Here is a 17,030-nt window from a genome sequence, read left to right as displayed (position 1 = left end):
CGAAAGAGTTAAGAAATATTGAGAAGAAGGACAATTGAATGAATTTTTGGCCGATTGTGCTATGCAAAGTTGATGATAATTGCAGGAAATTTTGAGATTTTCGAGGTTTTGGAGGGTGTGAGTACTATTATATGTAATAGTATCTCACACCCTCTAATTCATCCTATGGCGTCGAGAAAATTTTAGTGAAATGTCGTCGCATTTCACGAAAATTTCTCGGCGCCATATAGAGAACTAGAGTCTGCGAGGTACTGATTCTATCTATGTACCTCACAGACCCTAGTTCTCAGCCAAAATGGCTAAAAATTGCTCGCAATTGTTTGCCATGTAAACCGTCACTTTTTGAGGAGATTTGACATTCTGTCAAATCTCCTTTTTTCGTATATAAGAAAAAAGGCAGCAATCTAAAAGCTGAGACGTTTCTGTCCCAGAATTTGGAACGAAGTACAAGCATATACCAATTTCCACAGCTTTTTCAATCACTTTACTCAAAATGTGAGAGCGGTATTGATCGATAATAAGAGCGCAATCTTCGTTTCTTGCTCATTAATGAGCAAGATTAAGATATTTAATCACGTTATCAACATTTATGATATTCATTCATAATTTTCCAACAAGTATTCTTCTTTTAGTATGTCACACCCTCCAATTCTTCCTATGGCACCGAAAAAAAATTCCTTTTTTAAAAAATTCATTTTCAAAAGAAAATATATTTTTTGTTCCGTACGGAAAAGGTTCCCTAGAAAAAGTGACAAAAAAGTGAAAATTACTCTTATTTTTCGCGGCAAAAATCGAAAGGGTTTTTAATAAATTATTTATAATATGTGAGGATTTTTATTTATTATTATTTATTAATTAACAAAAAAATTGAAAATGATTGTTTTAGTAGTGTTTAATTTGAAATTGAAGGGTGAGAGGTATATAGTATGCCTATATACCTCCCACCCTTCAATTCCAACTCTGAAGCTGGGAAATTTTGTCTGAATGTTAAACTATTCAGACAAAATTTCCCAGCTTCAGAGAGGGAATGAGAGCCTACTAGGCACTGATACAAAATCAGTGCATTATAGGCTTCCATTCCCTCGAGAAAGTTCGAAAACTTGGTCGCAATTGCATCTGATTGCGACCAAGTTTTCGAACTTTCTCATAGGAATTGAAGCGTGAGAGGTATATAGTATGCCTATTCAATTATATAAAAAAATGAAATATTGGTAATTGGAGAAAATCGAAATGGGGAATACAATTTTTATGTGATGTGCTTTTGATTTGCTTGTTATTGTGAGTAACTTTGTGTAGATAACTTATAACTTGAATTTCGTTTTTGCTTGTATAGAGTCAAACTTGTATTAGAGTAAATATCCTTTCATGCTTAGTAAAATGCTTGTTTATTCTTTCTTATATCGATATTTTTCTGAAAATTTATTTGAGTTTCTTGAGATTATGAGTTTCTGAAGTTTTCGATGCTCTCTCTGAGGTTTTTAAGCTCTCCGTCTACGTACCAATATGGTTCCTGCTTAGGATTTTGGTACCAATGATTTTGAATCTCGCTTGCCTCAAAATCGTTTGGTGTAAAGTATACGTTTGTTTTTGGATTGAGTGGGAGCGATGAATGCGGCATGTTGTTGTAAAATTTGATGCCTTTTTTCAGATCTGCTTCTGATTTGCAATTATTTTCATTGCGGTGTTGTAAACAGAAATTCATCAAAAGTGACACGTCAGAAAAGCTAAAATATTGAATTTTTGGAACTTTTGATAGAGCACGTTTTTAAATATTAATTAAAGTAAATGTATATTTTGTAAAGATTCTTTTTAATAAAAAAAATAAAATTTTGAAGTAGAACACAAAATCTTCTGAAAAATAATATCACATAAACTCATATTATTTTCTAATATATAACTATTTTATATAAAAATCAAATTCAATGATCTTAAAAGCGAAGGATAAACCTCAAAATTTACGAATATAATAAGTGGGAATATAATGCTTATCTATCATAAAACCATATGAAATATCAATTTTTGCTTTACGCCTAATTTTTGACGACAATTAGCAAAAAATGTTAAATGTTAACACTCAGTCCATTTGAATATGAAAAATAAAATTGACTTTGATTTGTTTCGTACCGAAATGGCTAACAAAAAAGTGACAGAAAACCTTAAATTGCGCGGCAATTTTAATTAAAAAAATAAACATTAATTTTTGTGATTGATATATGCATTTTTTTATATATAATAAGATTTAAATTTAGGGGAAAAATTGGAAAAAAATAAGATTGGAAGTCTTTAGGTAAGAAGGAAAGGGCAAGAGATATATAGTGTACCTATATACCTCTTGCCCTTTCATTCTAAGTAGAAATGGGAGAAACTTTGTCCGCATCATCAGTTATGCGGACAAAGTTTCTCCGATTTTTAATGGGAATTGCAGGCTATGAGGCACTGATATATAATCAGTACCTCATAGCCTACAATTCCCCTTATTAGACTTCCAAACTTTGAGTTAATGTCTTGACATTAACTCAAAGTTTGGAAAACTTCTCGTAAGAATCAATCGTCAAAAACCTCGATTGCAGTTATATTCATTGTGTTAAATTTGATTTATTTTGAAATTTTTATAAATTAAATTTTATATAACATAAAGCGTTATGAATTAGTATTTCCATATGAATTTTATCTCGAAAATAGTAATTCTGTACAGTTATATTTCGGTTAATTTTGGAAATTTCTAGGAATACTTTAAGATAGTATGATTATATATAACTCTGCCTTCATGATTTATTTTAGCTTTCGCGCAAATATCAGTTAACTTAACTCCATTATTTGATTTTGTGATGGCTTCACAAAGCCAATCAATATCAATCTCTTCTGGAGAATGTCTTCTCTTCTAGAATATTTTCAATACTTTACATACAAACATTTTTATTTCTAAAAAACTTTTTATTTTTTCTAGGATATATGAATGAAAATAGTTAGAACAAGATTTTGAAGCTCAAAACATTAAAAATTATTAAAGATTTGTATAATATGATTAAAAATGGGAAATAATATGAGGCAATATAAAGGAATATGAATATTAAATAAATATATCTAAATAGAAAGAATCAGAAAAATCAAATTATTGGCGCCAAAAATGTCACATTTTTGGTGAGCCATTTCGGTATGAGATAAAATTGACTTTGATTAAATGTTTTTATTTATCATGCAATTCTTCTTGCGACCAAAGATTTGAATCAAATTTCAAAAAATAAGATAGCTTAAAAAATAATATACGGTAGTGTTTACTAATAGATGAATAGTATATAAATTCTATTAAAATGGATTTGATTCAAAAAAATATAAAACCAAAAATAATTGTTATAATTTAAATGAAGAAGTAATTTAAAACGATTTTATTTATGATCAAATTTTATATATCTTTTTGGATCAAATCCATTTTAATAGAATTTATATACTATTCATCTATTAGTAAACACTACCGTATATTATTTTTTAAGCTATCTTATTTTTTGAAATTTGATTCAAATCTTTGGTCGCAAGAAGAATTGCATGATAAATAAAAACATTTAATCAAAGTCAATTTTATTTTTCATATTCAAATGGACTGAGTGTTAACATTTAACATTTTTTGCTAATTGTCGTCAAAAATTAGGCATAAAGCAAAAATTGATATTTCATATGGTTTTATGATAGATAAGCATTATATTCCCACTTATTATATTCGTAAATTTTGAGGTTTATCCTTCGCTTTTAAGATCATTGAATTTGATTTTTATATTGTTGTAAACAGAAATTCATCAAAAGTGACACCTCAGAAAAGCTAAAACATTGAATTTTTGGAACTTTTGATAGAGCACGTTTTTAAATATTAGTTAAAGTAAATGTATATTTTGTAAAGATTCTTTTTAATAAAAAATAAAATTTTGAAGAAGAACACAAAATCTTCTGAAAAATAATATCACATAAACTCATATTATTTTCTAATATATAACTATTTTATATAAAAATCAAATTCAATGATCTTAAAAGCGAAGGATAAACCTCAAAATTTACGAATATAATGAGTGGGAATATAATGCTTATCTATCATAAAACCATATGAAATATTAATTTTTGCTTTACGCCTAATTTTTGACGACAATTAGCAAAAAATGTTAAATGTTAACACTCAGTCCATTTGAATATGAAAAATAAAATTGACTTTGATTAAATGTTTTTATTTATCATGCAATTCTTCTTGCGACCAAAGATTTGAATAAAATTTCAAAAAATAAGATAGCTTAAAAAATAATATACGGTAGTGTTTACTAATAGATGAATAGTATATAAATTCTATTAAAATGGATTTGATCCAAAAAAATATAAAAAACCCAAAAATAATTGTATAATTTAAATGAAGAAGTAATTTAAAACGATTTTATTTATGATCAAATTTTATATATTTTTTGGATCAAATCCATTTTATAGAATTTATATACTATTCATCTATTAGTAAACACTACCGTATATTATTTTTTAAGCTATCTTATTTTTTGAAATTTTATTCAAATCTTTGGTCGCAAGAAGAATTGCATGATAAATAAAAACATTTAATCAAAGTCAATTTTATTTTTCATATTCAAATGGACTGAGTGTTAACATTTAACATTTTTTGCTAATTGTCGTCAAATTAGGCGTAAGCAAAAATTGATATTTCATATGGTTTTATGATAGATAAGCATTATATTCCCACTCATTATATTCGTAATTTTGAGGTTTATCCTTCGCTTTTAAGATCATTGAATTTGATTTTTATATAAATAGTTATATATTAGAAAATAATATGAGTTTATGTGATATTATTTTTCAGAAGATTTTATTCTATATGCCTATGAAAAGTACTCTCAAAACTAACTTTTTCCTAATTATAATTAAATCTAGAATATTGTATTATGCTTAGTATTATTTCATTTTTCTCATTCAATTTAGAATTTACAAATGTCAAAAAATTGAGAGCTGTCACTTTTGATGAATTTCTGTTTATTACAATATAAAATAGTTATATATTAGAAAATAATATGAGTTTATGTGATATTATTTTTCAGAAGATTTTATTCTATATGCCTATGAAAAGTACTCTCAAAACTAACTTTTTCCTAATTATAATTAAATCTAGAATATTGTATTATGCTTAGTATTATTTCATTTTTCTCATTCAATTTAGAATTTACAAATGTCAAAAAATTGAGAGCTGTCACTTTTGATGAATTTCTGTTTATTACATTCGATCTTGCCGTTAGCTTGAGGGTTTCCGTGCTGTATAAAAATATGTTAGATTCCTTTTTCGACGAGTAATTGGTGAAATGTACTTTTGTTCTCCAGACCGTTATCGGTCCAAATGGCAAAAGGGGGATGAGGTATTGTAGTAAGTGCTCTTTTTTTTTCAAAACGTTTGTTGTATTTTGTGCCGTTTTTTCAGTAAAAAGATTAAAATCGATAATTTTTCTTGATCTATCATCAATTATAGCAAAGAGATATTTTCCAATACGTTTTCTCCAGTAGTGTATGTCAGCATGCCAAATTTCGTGGCAGTTGGCTGCGAGATAATTTCTTGGAGTATATTTTTCTGGATTTTCTGGATTTTCAGGGGGTGTATCGGCTATAATTGCTTAGTGAATTTTCCTGCCCATTAAAAAAGAAACAGATTCGAATGGTGTTTCGATATAAGTTGCAGTTTGTAAAGATTCATGAATTGGATTGATTTCTATTGGATTTCCTTCAACAGGAGTGACAACTTGAACAAATGACGTTCTGTCTACCTGATCAAGCCAGTTACCTGAGTCAAAATTTACTTCTCCATTTTTTTGAATATCCATTTGAATTTTTTGAAATTGTGTTTCGTACCGAAATGCATCACTAGAAAAAGTGATAAAAAGTGACACTTACTCTTATTTTGCGCGGCAATTTTTCTAAGTTATTTTGTTAAGCTAAATGTGTTATATATCAAATCAGCTTTATAAATATTATAGAAAAGTTTATTTTTATTTTTATTTTTATTTTTAATTATTATTATTATTTTTTAAATTAAAAGAAAACATTAGAATTATATGGATATATTTAAATTAATTATAAAAATAAAATTGAATATATTGAAGTTTGAGTTTATAGGTATACAAATTTTAGAGGCATTTTGGCTGAGAACTATGGTCTGCGAGGTACATGGATAGAATCAGTACCTTGCAGACTATAGTTCTCTATATGGCGCCCAAAAAATTTATGATTGTATCATAAGACAAATTACGGAAAGTGAACTCAAACAAAAAGTGACACAATGCATTTGCCAACCAAATAACTTTACAAAGCAAAAACTTAAATTACTTGTCAAGCTTACTATTCTTATTTTAACAATTAAAAAATTAAATTTTATTTTTTATTTAAAAAAATCATCTTATATCATCTGATATATATATATAACAGCATTAATATTTCAATGATTCACAAATCAACTTTTTCATTATTTTAAATAATTATAGAATATATACCGACTTTTTGTACATAAATATTTTTAGATTCAATAATGATTTACGGTTTTTTTTCAAAACTTATAATTTTCCAATGAGTGGTAGAATCTTCGATTTAATTGATTTAGAATGGTTAAATCAAGCTAATCAACAAATTCAAAGCGGTATTAACGTCGAAACCGTTCTCCAAAATGTCCTTTAACAGATGGAAGAATTCTTCAGACAAAGTTTTTGAACTTTGTATAAGTTCTCCAAAATGTTAAACTATTCAAAGCGGTATTAACGTCGAAACCGTTCTCCAAAATGTTAAACTATTCAGACAAAGTTTCCCGCTGTTTGCGAAGGAATTGTTGGCTATGATGTACTGATTCATGATCAGTGCATCATAGCCAACAATTCCTTATACAAAGTTCAAAAACTTGGGTGCAATCAGAACTGATTGCACCCAAGTTTTTGAACTTTCTCGAGGGAATGAAAGGGTAAGAGGTATACATTATGAATATATACCTCTTACCCTTCCATTCCCTCTCTGACGCGGAAACTTTGTCTGAATGTTAAACTATTCAGACAAAGTTTCCCGCTGTTTGCGAAGGAATTGTTGGCTATGATGTACTGATTCATGATCAGTACATCATAGCCAACAATTCCTTATACAAAGTTCAAAAACTTGGGTGCAATCAGAACTGATTGCACCCAAGTTTTTGAACTTTCTCGAGGGAATGAAAGGGTAAGAGGTATACATTATGAATATATACTCTTACCCTTCCATTCCCTCTCTGACAGCGGGAAACTTTGTCTGAATGTTAAACTATTCAGACAAAGTTTCCCGCTGTTTGCGAAGGAATTGTTGGCTATGATGTACTGATTCATGATCAGTGCATCATAGCCAACAATTCCTTATACAAAGTTCAAAAACTTGGGTGCAATCAGAACTGATTGCACCCAAGTTTTTGAACTTTCTCGAGGGAATGAAAGGGTAAGAGGTATACATTATGAATATATACCTCTTACCCTTCCATTCCCTCTCTGACAGCGGGAAACTTTGTCTGAATGTTAAACTATTCAGACAAAGTTTCCCGCTGTTTGCGAAGGAATTGTTGGCTATGATGTACTGATTCATGATCAGTACATCATAGCCAACAATTCCTTATACAAAGTTCAAAAACTTGGGTGCAATCAGAACTGATTGCACCCAAGTTTTTGAACTTTCTCGAGGGAATGAAAGGGTAAGAGGAACATTATGAATATATACCTCTTACCCTTCCATTCCCTCTCTGACAGCGGGAAACTTTGTCTGAATGTTAAACTATTCAGACAAAGTTTCCCGCTGTTTGCGAAGGAATTGTTGGCTATGATGTACTGATTCATGATCAGTGCATCATAGCCAACAATTCCTTATACAAAGTTCAAAAACTTGGGTGCAATCAGAACTGATTGCACCAAGTTTTTGAACTTTCTCGAGGGAATGAAAGGGTAAGAGGTATACATTTCCTTTCACCTTCGTTCTCAATAATTAACTTATAAATTTTTTAAAGCAAAAAAAGTCTGATTTTTTTTGACAAGTAAATATATAGGGAATTTATCCGACCAAATAAGTGTCACTTTTTCGGTTCACCTCACTTTCCGTAACTCGTCTTACAACAATTGTTTTTTATCAAATCTTATCCATATTATTCTATTAATGTTAATTATATTTTATCAATTATATTTTTTAAATAATAAACACAAAATCCACTAAAAAAAAGTAGTGGGGCTTCCAGGCACTTCGTGCCCTCTAGCCCCGAAGATGTTTAGTATAAATGAAGTTTTTATTCGGATAATTGTTAGTCTTCTGGTGTGAATTCGGAGGACTCTTCTTCTTCCTCCATTGCTTCTGGGAAGAAGCCTTCTTCTGGGTCGAAAACATTATATAATGTGTCGCTTTTCACAAATTATATATGTTTTCATGTTTTGTCACTTTTCTGTCACTTTTCAGGAAAAAACATTTTTATTATTATATATAAAATGAATTTTACAAAACCACCGTTACCGTTCTTTGGAAATAAGAGTAGATGTAAAGATATTATATTGAGAGAACTTAAGAAACTACCGAATGGTCTAATATTTGTAGATTTGTTCGGTGGAAGTTTCTATATATCCCATTTGTGCCATACAATATTCCCAGACTCAAAGATTATATGCAATGACTTCGACAACTATATGGACCGTCTCAAACATATTCCAGACACAAACAATATATTGAAAGAGTTAAAAGAAAAGATACCTATAGGTAAGATGGAACGTATACCATTAGATAAGAAAAATATTGTGAGAGAGGTTTTGAAAAAAGCAGAATATATAGACTGGGATAGTATATCTGCTAGACTATTATATAGTGGTGCTATAAGAGTTCATGACATTGAAACACTTATGTCAAAAGTTTTATATCTTAACTATACAAATGTTTTCAAAGAGGACATAGAAAAATATATTGAGGGTATAGAATTTGTGAGATGTCATTGGACAGAGTTGTATGAAAAATATAAAGACAAGGAAAATGTTTTCTTTATAGTGGACCCGCCGTTCTATAACACATGGGATTTTCAATACCAAGTAGACTGGACTTTGAGAGACTCTTTAGAAACTTTAGACGTTTTACATAACCATCCATGCTTTTACTTTACATCCGATAAAAGTGGTTTGGAAACCGTTATGAGATGGTTAGAGGACATACATGACTATGAGTTTAGATATGACAAGATAGAATATGAGAGAGGTCCTATAAACCGGAGAAAGTGTCACAATAAAGAAATTTTATTAGTAAGTAAATGTGGTTTGAAATAGGACTACTTGTTTTAGGTTTTTTCCATTGTGTCATTTATTTATTTGACGTGGCAGAAAAGTACAGAGAATATGAAGATGAACCAATGCCTGCAAATGTTCAGCATATGTACTCGTAAGAGATATTTTTATCTAATATTAAATGGACGCACAGAACTTAGCGAATGCACAGCAACCTGGACAACCAAACCCAGAGAATATTCCAAATGAAGTTAGAATACAAACTGCAATGGCAAACTATGGTCAAGTGCCAACAGATGTACAAATGCAAACTGCCATGTCAAATGACGCTGCGTTAGGTTTGCCACCATGGTATGCAAATATGAGATGGAAAGAGTTTTATACAAACCCTGAAGTGGGATATAAACAACTTTATGCAGATGACGCGAACACAGGAGTTGACCCAGAATATGTTTTCTACCAGAGGAGAAACAGAATGTATGAGCTCCAGTTAAAGAATGCTATGGAACTCAACAGGAAACGTAAGAGACTAGGCGGACATTAGATTTTTACACGTAGTAAATGGGTTTCTTCAGTAAGATAGGAAACTTCTTTCGAAATGTTGGAAGAGGTATATGGAATGGAATAAAATCTGTCGGAAGAGGAGTATGGAACGGTGTCAAAAATATTGGTAAAAGAGTAGGTCAGTTTGTTGGTATTATACCTAAAGACCCTGAACCAGAAGAGCAAGCTCCTGTTATACAACAGCCTGAACCTGCACCACAGTCAAGTTGGCAACCAAATCCAACACCACAACCGGTATATTAAAAAATTATATTTTTACCGTTCGATAGTAGTTGTATATGAAACTAAGTTCTAAGTAAAACGCATGGTATAATGGAATTATTCTTTTTCTTCCATCTGTAGTAAACCATACTTGAAAGTCTGAAATACTTCCACTTGGTGGTTCGTATAACTTTGTAGGTTTTTCGTAAAAGTCATTTGCCAAGCATAAGAAAGAGTTTTGGGCGCCAGAAAATGAAGCATGAACAATAATAGCATCTTGGTCGAAAACATTTTCATATGTTCCATTAGGGTTTTCGACTTCATAAAAGTCTGGGTGTACTGGATATGCTGCAGGCTGATTTAACATCCTCATAAATCTATACCATGCCAAGTTGTTATATTTTGTAGAAATATAAACGTTTTCTCCAAGGTCTTCTATTCTATTGATTTTAACAGTTGCATTTTTCCTGTCATAAATAATATCGAGATGGTACTCTCCCTCGTCAATGTTATACTGGTTTGCATATTCGATATAGATATCGTTTATTTTTTCTTGAAAAGCTTGAAGAGTTGTTTCTAAGTTTACAAGCAAACTAACTTGTAAAAGTTTTCCCTGTTCAAATTTCTCATACATACGTTTTTCTTTGTTATAGTATCGAACTTCAAAACCGACCGTAAATGGGAAACCATGTATGGCTTCTGAAATGAACTTCATTCTACGAAAGCCAATAGCTTTTGTGACAGATGGGTCTCTTAGCCATCTTAATGGGTAGTCAAAACGATAGCCTTCATGCTTTACGGTCTCTGTCTCAAACTTTTGACCGACATTAGTAAAAAGTTCATCTAATGGTTTAGTTGTAGCAACTCTTGAATTTTCTTTTTCTATTGAAAGCATATTTTATCTAGAATAAAAATGTCGAAAGATATTGCTTCCATAAGAGAAATACAACACAACCGACAACTCATTATGCAAGCTCTAAATAAGAACACAACAAACTTTTCAAACTACTCTAAGATATCTGAGTCATTGAAAGAAGGAAACTTAAAACTGACATTAAACCCAATGACAGATGAGTTTCTGTTTCAAGACAATAAGAACCATACTGTCTGTATAAATCCAACAAAAGGAACTTTAAACGAGAAACCTATAAATGAACTTCTTTTGAAAGCAGATGTTGACAACAAAGCTGACAAAGAATATGTAGACGATGCAATAGCAAAAGAAGAAGAAAGAGCTAACAATGCTTATGCAACAAAAGAACATACTCATCCTGAACTAGCAGACAAAACATATGTTGACAATAAAATGTCAAGTGAAGTGACAAGAGCTGAAAACGAATATTCTAAAAAGACTCATATACATTCTATATCTGATATTACAAACTTACAAGAAACCTTAAACAGGAAAAGTGCCGTTGGACATACACATACCATTACAAATATTACAAACTTACAAGAAACCTTAAACACGAAAAGTGACGTTGGACATACACATACCATTGCAAATATTACAAACTTACAAGAAACCTTAAACAGTAAAAGTAACGTTGGACATACACATTCTATATCTGAAATAACAGACTTAAACGTTAGCCTTGAAAAGAAAGCAGATAAAACATATGTCAATGAAATATACCAAAGTTTGATAGGAACAACAAAAAATATTGAAACTATTGTTGGTGACTTTTCTGTCAATGAAGAAAATAAATATTTTAGATGGCAGTTTGTACATTCCTTAAAAAATGGTATACGGTATAAACTCATTCCGAAAAATAACAATGAAATGTATGTAAGCTATATAAAGAATAATGGTACACAAGTTAAAGTTCCATTAGACAACAACTGCTACTTAAACTTATATGGAGACGAACAAAAGAAATATTTCCGAGTTTATGAAATGGCAGATATGACATTGCCTGACCCAGCTCCAGCACCATATTATTATGACTATGTAGATGACGAAGGAACACTACATGCAGATGAACAAAAGCAAACATTATATTTAGATTATTATAGATATAAAAGATATAATGCAATAGAAAAAACGAGAATAGTATATTATTATATAGATGACAGAAATAAATATTATAGTCAAGATTTTACCTACCCTGAAAACATAAGATTATATTATAAAAAATATTCTTACACAAACCAGAAGAAACCTGAAATAGTTGCACTATATTTTAAGTTCAAAAGAGACAATCCTATAATATCTCATATGTTTGATTTAATGAACCCAGTAGGTTCTATTTATACATCTATGGAAGCAAGAGGTCCTCAAGTAATGTTTGGTGTTGGTGCATGGGAACAAATAGTCGACAGGTTTTTGTATTGTGCAAACTCTTCAAAGGAAACAGGAGGTTCGAAGAAAATTACTGAAGCAAACCTTCCACCGCACACTCATACGGGAACTACAAACTTTTCTGGCGACCATAGTCACTCATTAAGAGACCATCCATTATACAACTCAGAATATTATGCTGGCAATGACGTTTTATCTCCAGATTATAACCATTCAGCAAAAAAGACTTTTCGACCAACTGAACCAGGAGGAAATCATACACATACTTTCACAACAAATCCAACAGGCTTGGGTAAAGAATACATGCCACCTTACATGACAGTTTACGCATGGTATAGAATTGCTTAGTCGTCATTTTCAACTTCTTTAGCATATTCGTCAGGAGTTGTCTTATATTTGTTAGGAACTGTCTTTGAAAGTATACCACCTTGAACTTTGACAAGTTTGAAACGAGGTCTGACAATAGTAGTTTTATCTTCTGCTTGCAGTGTGTACATTTTGCCATGTTTGCCTAAAACTTCATAATATTCTCTTGTATACTTTCTTCTATTTTTACGAACACGAATGTGAGTACCTGTCGAGTTCCCATTGTTGTCATAGTCAATAGTATTTTCATATGGGTCGCGTTTAGGTATTTCTATTTTTACTTTGTCACCTTTCTGAAGTTTGAAGCCCGGCATTCTTTCTTGTTTGTCTCTTTTGACTAAATTATTAAATATATAGTCTTTCTCTAAGTCAGGGTTGTTTTTCATTTCTTCGGGGGAGTGGTTTCCCAAACCTTTTTGTTTACGGTTATTGTAAATATTTAAAACTTGTCTCATCTTTGCCATGGAGAAGTGTCTATACTTGTCGTCATATGACATTTCATTTGCTTCACCACCTTGTGGTTGGTTTAAGTCTCTTAACATTTTTATACAACCGTCAATGACACCAAGAGCAGAATGGTTTTGGTCGACAATGAAATATTGGTTTACATTTTTTGAACGCAGATAGTTTTTTACATCATCTGATTTGAAAGAACTTTCACAGTCAGATGTCAGTTTTGTTGGATGGTATTTGTCAACGAATATTGTCAAAGCAGTTTTCACATCTAAAATATTTTTGGACCATAATGGTATGGCTTCACAGTATCTTGTGTTTTGACCAACAAATATTAACCAGTATGGTGGTCCATCTGTTCTAACTCTCGGAATGTTTTCCAAGATATCCATAAACCAAGCATTTGGTGTTGAACTAAAGATTTTTATCATGAGTGCTTTCTTTGTTGCCTTAGAAACATAGGGGTCCTTGTTTGGATTCGTCATTTTTTATCCTATAAGAAATGGGTTTATTTGGCGCATTAGCAGGAGTTGCATCCAGATTTTTACCCGCAGTGGGAACAATAGCCAGAGGTGTATTTGGAGTTGGAAGGAAGATTTTGAGTACATTAGGTATACTGAAAGAGAAAGCACAACCTATTATACAAACTGTACAGAAAGGTTGGGATGTAGCACGAGATGCAACAAATCTTATTCCAAATCCTGAAACAAGAGGAAAAGTTCAAGGATGGATGGACAATGTAGGAAGACAAGCAGGAAACTATTATAACAAAGCAAATGACTACTATAACCAAGCAGGACACTATATGGACCAAGGTGAAAGATTCTTTAACAGAGGATATAACCATGCACAACAATGGGTAAACAATAACCAACCTCAACCGCCTCAAACGTGGGGAATGTAAAGTTTTTTACTGAGATGAAATGAACAATACAGCATTGAGACAAATGGGTTCAAGATGGATTTATCGGCTTCCAGCAGTTACACAACGTGTTTGTCAAGTTCTTCCTATACCTCAGGAAGTTTTAGACCGACTTAAAAAACCTAACAACCAGTTGAAAACAAACCAAACTAAAATTTTTTACTGAGATGAAATGACCGAAGAAGTTGAAACGGTAGATTTGACACCACAAACAAAAAGTTCAGAACCATTGTCAAAACCTGTCAAAGAACTTACAGATGAAGAGAAAAATTCAATAATAGAAAGTGCCAGATCTGGAAATACAAACCCTAACTACAAAGTCACTTTTCATAAAAATGGAACGGCAAGTATCTCAAAAAAGAAACAGACTCTCACAAATAAAATATTGAAGTCTGAAGGAGCTTTCGAGACAACAGATGGAAAAGTTTACTTCACTGACCAACAGTTCATTATAGAACATCTCATTGACTTAGAGTCGAAATATTCTAAACTTTACAACAAACACAAAAAGTTGAAAGGAAAACAAAAACAAATGGCATATGATATTTATGAAGATGTTGACGACACAACTGTTCCTGCAAGTGAAGTAAAGTCAGAGAAACCGAAAAGTGACGAAAAACCGATAGAAGAAGAAAACCAAAAACTGAAGATAAACCAAAACCAAAGTTTAGTTTGGAAACTAAACCAAGTCAACCTTCATTAGCTGGTATGGGTTGGCGTCAAAGACTTATGGCAGCAGGCGGTTATGTTAAGTAAAGAAAAAAACATTTTTTTATTTTTATAAAAATGCCCCCATATAGAATGGATAGAAAGTCTGCTAGAATAAAAGCAGAGTTGCAAAGATATGGTTGGAGAGTTTCGAAGAAGTTTAAATATAGGAAGGGAAGACCCATAAAAGTCTATGACAAACTGGCTGGTCTTCGCTACGAAATGGATTTGGAAACAGCACGTGCCAATTATCCAAACAGACTAGAGAGGTTAGAAGAAGAACGTCTTATGGACATGCCTTTCGATGTTAGTGAACCTCAAGTTGAAGGACACGACGGCTTTGCCAGATTCTACTGGAAACATGACGAACAATTGCATCCTTTGAGAAGGAAAAAAGGAAAAGGTGAAGACGCACATGCTCCCATGGAAAGAACAAGATATGCATATGAGAAGTACCGTGAAGTTAGAAGTCAAATTACATCTGGTCGAACCTTTACAGTAAACTTTGACGAAGGAAAGAACAAAGAAGGCTTCATGGGAGTACTTGCTGCAATTCAAGACGGAAATAAGAAAGGATACAATCTCAGATTGACCATAACAGATTTGGATGGTCACATTTACTATGCACATGGCAATGAACAAACAGCCGCAAAACTTCTTGACGCTTTCAAGACTACAAAGAGAGAACAAATGGTTGACTCCGACTCAGACATTTTGAATGCAATTGAAGGAATTGCAAGTGTCAAGTTCGAATGGTACCAACCTAACCCTCAAGCAGTCAGACAACATGCTGGATACTTCCCGTTCATAAATAAGTCTGACATTGACTTGACAAGGTATGGAATTTACAATTCAATTGAAACAATTGTCAATGAACCTTGTATTCTTACATGTCTCAGGAACTCTGGTCTTGTTACAGATGAGAAGATGAAGTATCTTGAGTCATGTGTGAAGACAAGGTACATTCTCAGAGGTCAATTGGCAAAAATTGCACCGTTGGCAAATGTCAATATCCGAGTCAACATACCTACAGATAAAGGTTCTTCACATGACGACTATGTTGTTGACAAAGACTTACCATGGTTGAAGATTGTAATTGTCCACAACCACTTCATGTTGAACGAAAGTCTTACAAACCCATTCTTTGGTAAAAGTAAGTGCAACATTGTCAGAGCTGTCAACATTCTTTTCAAGAAAGGTTTGTTGGAACCAATTCCAGATGACAAGCTGACAGAAACTTTTGTACCAAAAGACGAAACAAACTTTTCACTGTTAGCAAGACCAAAAGTTGTTCCAGACAAAGTTCTAGTACAAAAGAAGTACACAATTCCACAAGGAGTTGGATTGTTCGGATACCAACCTGAACCAGAAGAACTTCCAATGAGGTTGCAAGAACTTCAAGATGCTATAAACAAACTTCCATTGAGACATCCAATTGACGTCAAATTGTATTGGAGAGCATCTGAGTTAGGTCAGAAGGTTTTATATGAAACAGGTTGCTTCGACGATGTTTATGAGATAACAGGAGAAGTTTCTCAGAAGATAAGAGACTCACTTGAATTTCCACAAACTGGACCAATTGGTTGCGACAAGTTCGACTCAAACGAAAAGATATACTATGTCGACCTTAACGCTGCATACATGAGGTTTGTCCAATATATTCCGACTGGAATTCCAAACGAAGATGGTGAGTTCCCGGGAAGGAACTATACAGTTGGAAAAGTCATACAACAACTGTAGGATATTAGGAAAGCTTCAAACCCCAAACTTGCAATGACACTCAAATTGCTTATGAATTCGACATGGGGATATTCCATTAAGAAACCTCAAGAGATGAAGAGTAAACATTATGAGAAGGTCGACAACTTTGTTGAAAGGTTTTCTCCTTTTGTTTTGAAGTACGAATTCACTCAAGGTCAAAGTGGCTTAGTAACCACATTAAAACCTATTGTCGAACATTGGTCTTACCCTCAGTTCGCAAAGGCAGTCCTTGACAACTACAACAAATTCTTCTCCGAAGTCAAATCGAAAGTTGTGGTTTACTATGAGAACATTGACGCACTCATGACGAACGAAGAAGGATACAACAAACTCGTTGAAATGGAAATGGTCGGTGAAAAGATGGGTCAATTCAAATTGGACAAAATTTTCACCGAAGTTCATGTCCTCTCCAAGCGTAAGTACTGGGGCATACTTGAAGACGGCACAGAAATAAAACATTGCATGAAATAAAAAATTT

At 32.2% G+C, this 17,030-nt stretch overlaps 10 protein-coding genes across 10 annotated transcripts, besides 12 other annotated features; 7 read left to right on the top strand and 3 right to left on the bottom strand.

Annotated features, from left to right (window-relative positions):
* Positions 1 to 898: 898 nt before the first annotated feature.
* Positions 899 to 1,179: a mobile genetic element.
* A 503-nt stretch (positions 1,180 to 1,682) lies between these two features.
* Positions 1,683 to 1,720: a mobile genetic element.
* Positions 1,683 to 1,720: a terminal%2Cinverted (terminal inverted repeat of Banshee-A3 transposon ID:TVAGG3_0097790).
* Positions 1,721 to 2,291: 571 nt separating this feature from the next.
* Positions 2,292 to 2,498: a mobile genetic element.
* Positions 2,499 to 3,772: 1,274 nt separating this feature from the next.
* Positions 3,773 to 3,810: a mobile genetic element.
* Positions 3,773 to 3,810: a terminal%2Cinverted (terminal inverted repeat of Banshee-A3 transposon ID:TVAGG3_0097770).
* A 1,172-nt stretch (positions 3,811 to 4,982) lies between these two features.
* Positions 4,983 to 5,019: a mobile genetic element.
* Positions 4,983 to 5,019: a terminal%2Cinverted (terminal inverted repeat of Banshee-A3 transposon ID:TVAGG3_0097760).
* A 198-nt stretch (positions 5,020 to 5,217) lies between these two features.
* Positions 5,218 to 5,254: a mobile genetic element.
* Positions 5,218 to 5,254: a terminal%2Cinverted (terminal inverted repeat of Banshee-A3 transposon ID:TVAGG3_0097750).
* Positions 5,255 to 5,642: 388 nt separating this feature from the next.
* Positions 5,643 to 5,849, bottom strand: TVAGG3_0097740 (uncharacterized protein; the record flags this gene model as incomplete). The annotated part of the gene is made up of 1 exon (XM_001294398.1): positions 5,643 to 5,849. One exon carries the CDS (start codon positions 5,847 to 5,849, stop codon positions 5,643 to 5,645), a length of 207 nt encoding a protein of 68 aa, XP_001294399.1.
* A 947-nt stretch (positions 5,850 to 6,796) lies between these two features.
* Positions 6,797 to 7,983: a mobile genetic element.
* A 1,473-nt stretch (positions 7,984 to 9,456) lies between these two features.
* On the top strand, positions 9,457 to 9,819 carry TVAGG3_0097720 (uncharacterized protein; the record flags this gene model as incomplete). Its single annotated transcript, XM_051222698.1, has 1 exon — positions 9,457 to 9,819. The coding sequence occupies one exon, from the start codon at positions 9,457 to 9,459 to the stop codon at positions 9,817 to 9,819; it is 363 nt and encodes a 120-aa protein (XP_051107684.1).
* A 17-nt stretch (positions 9,820 to 9,836) lies between these two features.
* Positions 9,837 to 10,082, top strand: TVAGG3_0097710 (serine threonine-protein phosphatase family; the record flags this gene model as incomplete). The annotated part of the gene is made up of 1 exon (XM_051222697.1): positions 9,837 to 10,082. One exon carries the CDS (start codon positions 9,837 to 9,839, stop codon positions 10,080 to 10,082), a length of 246 nt encoding a protein of 81 aa, XP_051107683.1.
* Positions 10,083 to 10,086: 4 nt separating this feature from the next.
* TVAGG3_0097700 (uncharacterized protein) lies at positions 10,087 to 10,935 on the bottom strand (the record flags this gene model as incomplete). Its single annotated transcript, XM_051222696.1, has 1 exon — positions 10,087 to 10,935. One exon carries the CDS (start codon positions 10,933 to 10,935, stop codon positions 10,087 to 10,089), a length of 849 nt encoding a protein of 282 aa, XP_051107682.1.
* A 453-nt stretch (positions 10,936 to 11,388) lies between these two features.
* Positions 11,389 to 17,030: part of a mobile genetic element that runs on past the window's edge.
* TVAGG3_0097690 (uncharacterized protein) lies at positions 12,687 to 13,646 on the bottom strand (the record flags this gene model as incomplete). Its single annotated transcript, XM_051222695.1, has 1 exon — positions 12,687 to 13,646. One exon carries the CDS (start codon positions 13,644 to 13,646, stop codon positions 12,687 to 12,689), a length of 960 nt encoding a protein of 319 aa, XP_051107681.1.
* Positions 13,664 to 14,065, top strand: TVAGG3_0097680 (uncharacterized protein; the record flags this gene model as incomplete). Its single annotated transcript, XM_051222694.1, has 1 exon — positions 13,664 to 14,065. One exon carries the CDS (start codon positions 13,664 to 13,666, stop codon positions 14,063 to 14,065), a length of 402 nt encoding a protein of 133 aa, XP_051107680.1.
* On the top strand, positions 14,256 to 14,755 carry TVAGG3_0097670 (uncharacterized protein; the record flags this gene model as incomplete). The annotated part of the gene is made up of 1 exon (XM_051222693.1): positions 14,256 to 14,755. A coding segment is annotated over one exon (500 nt), but the record flags the coding sequence as incomplete, so codon positions are not given.
* On the top strand, positions 14,885 to 15,153 carry TVAGG3_0097660 (uncharacterized protein; the record flags this gene model as incomplete). The annotated part of the gene is made up of 1 exon (XM_051222692.1): positions 14,885 to 15,153. A coding segment is annotated over one exon (269 nt), but the record flags the coding sequence as incomplete, so codon positions are not given.
* On the top strand, positions 15,215 to 16,413 carry TVAGG3_0097650 (uncharacterized protein; the record flags this gene model as incomplete). Its single annotated transcript, XM_051222691.1, has 1 exon — positions 15,215 to 16,413. A coding segment is annotated over one exon (1,199 nt), but the record flags the coding sequence as incomplete, so codon positions are not given.
* TVAGG3_0097640 (uncharacterized protein) lies at positions 16,583 to 16,916 on the top strand (the record flags this gene model as incomplete). Its single annotated transcript, XM_051222690.1, has 1 exon — positions 16,583 to 16,916. A coding segment is annotated over one exon (334 nt), but the record flags the coding sequence as incomplete, so codon positions are not given.

Source organism: Trichomonas vaginalis, chromosome IV (genome assembly GCF_026262505.1).
Source record: "Trichomonas vaginalis G3 chromosome IV, whole genome shotgun sequence".
Lineage (NCBI taxonomy): Eukaryota > Parabasalia > Trichomonadida > Trichomonadidae > Trichomonas > Trichomonas vaginalis.
Note: the sequence above shows the minus strand (reverse complement) of the source record. Positions and strands in the feature narration are given on the sequence as shown.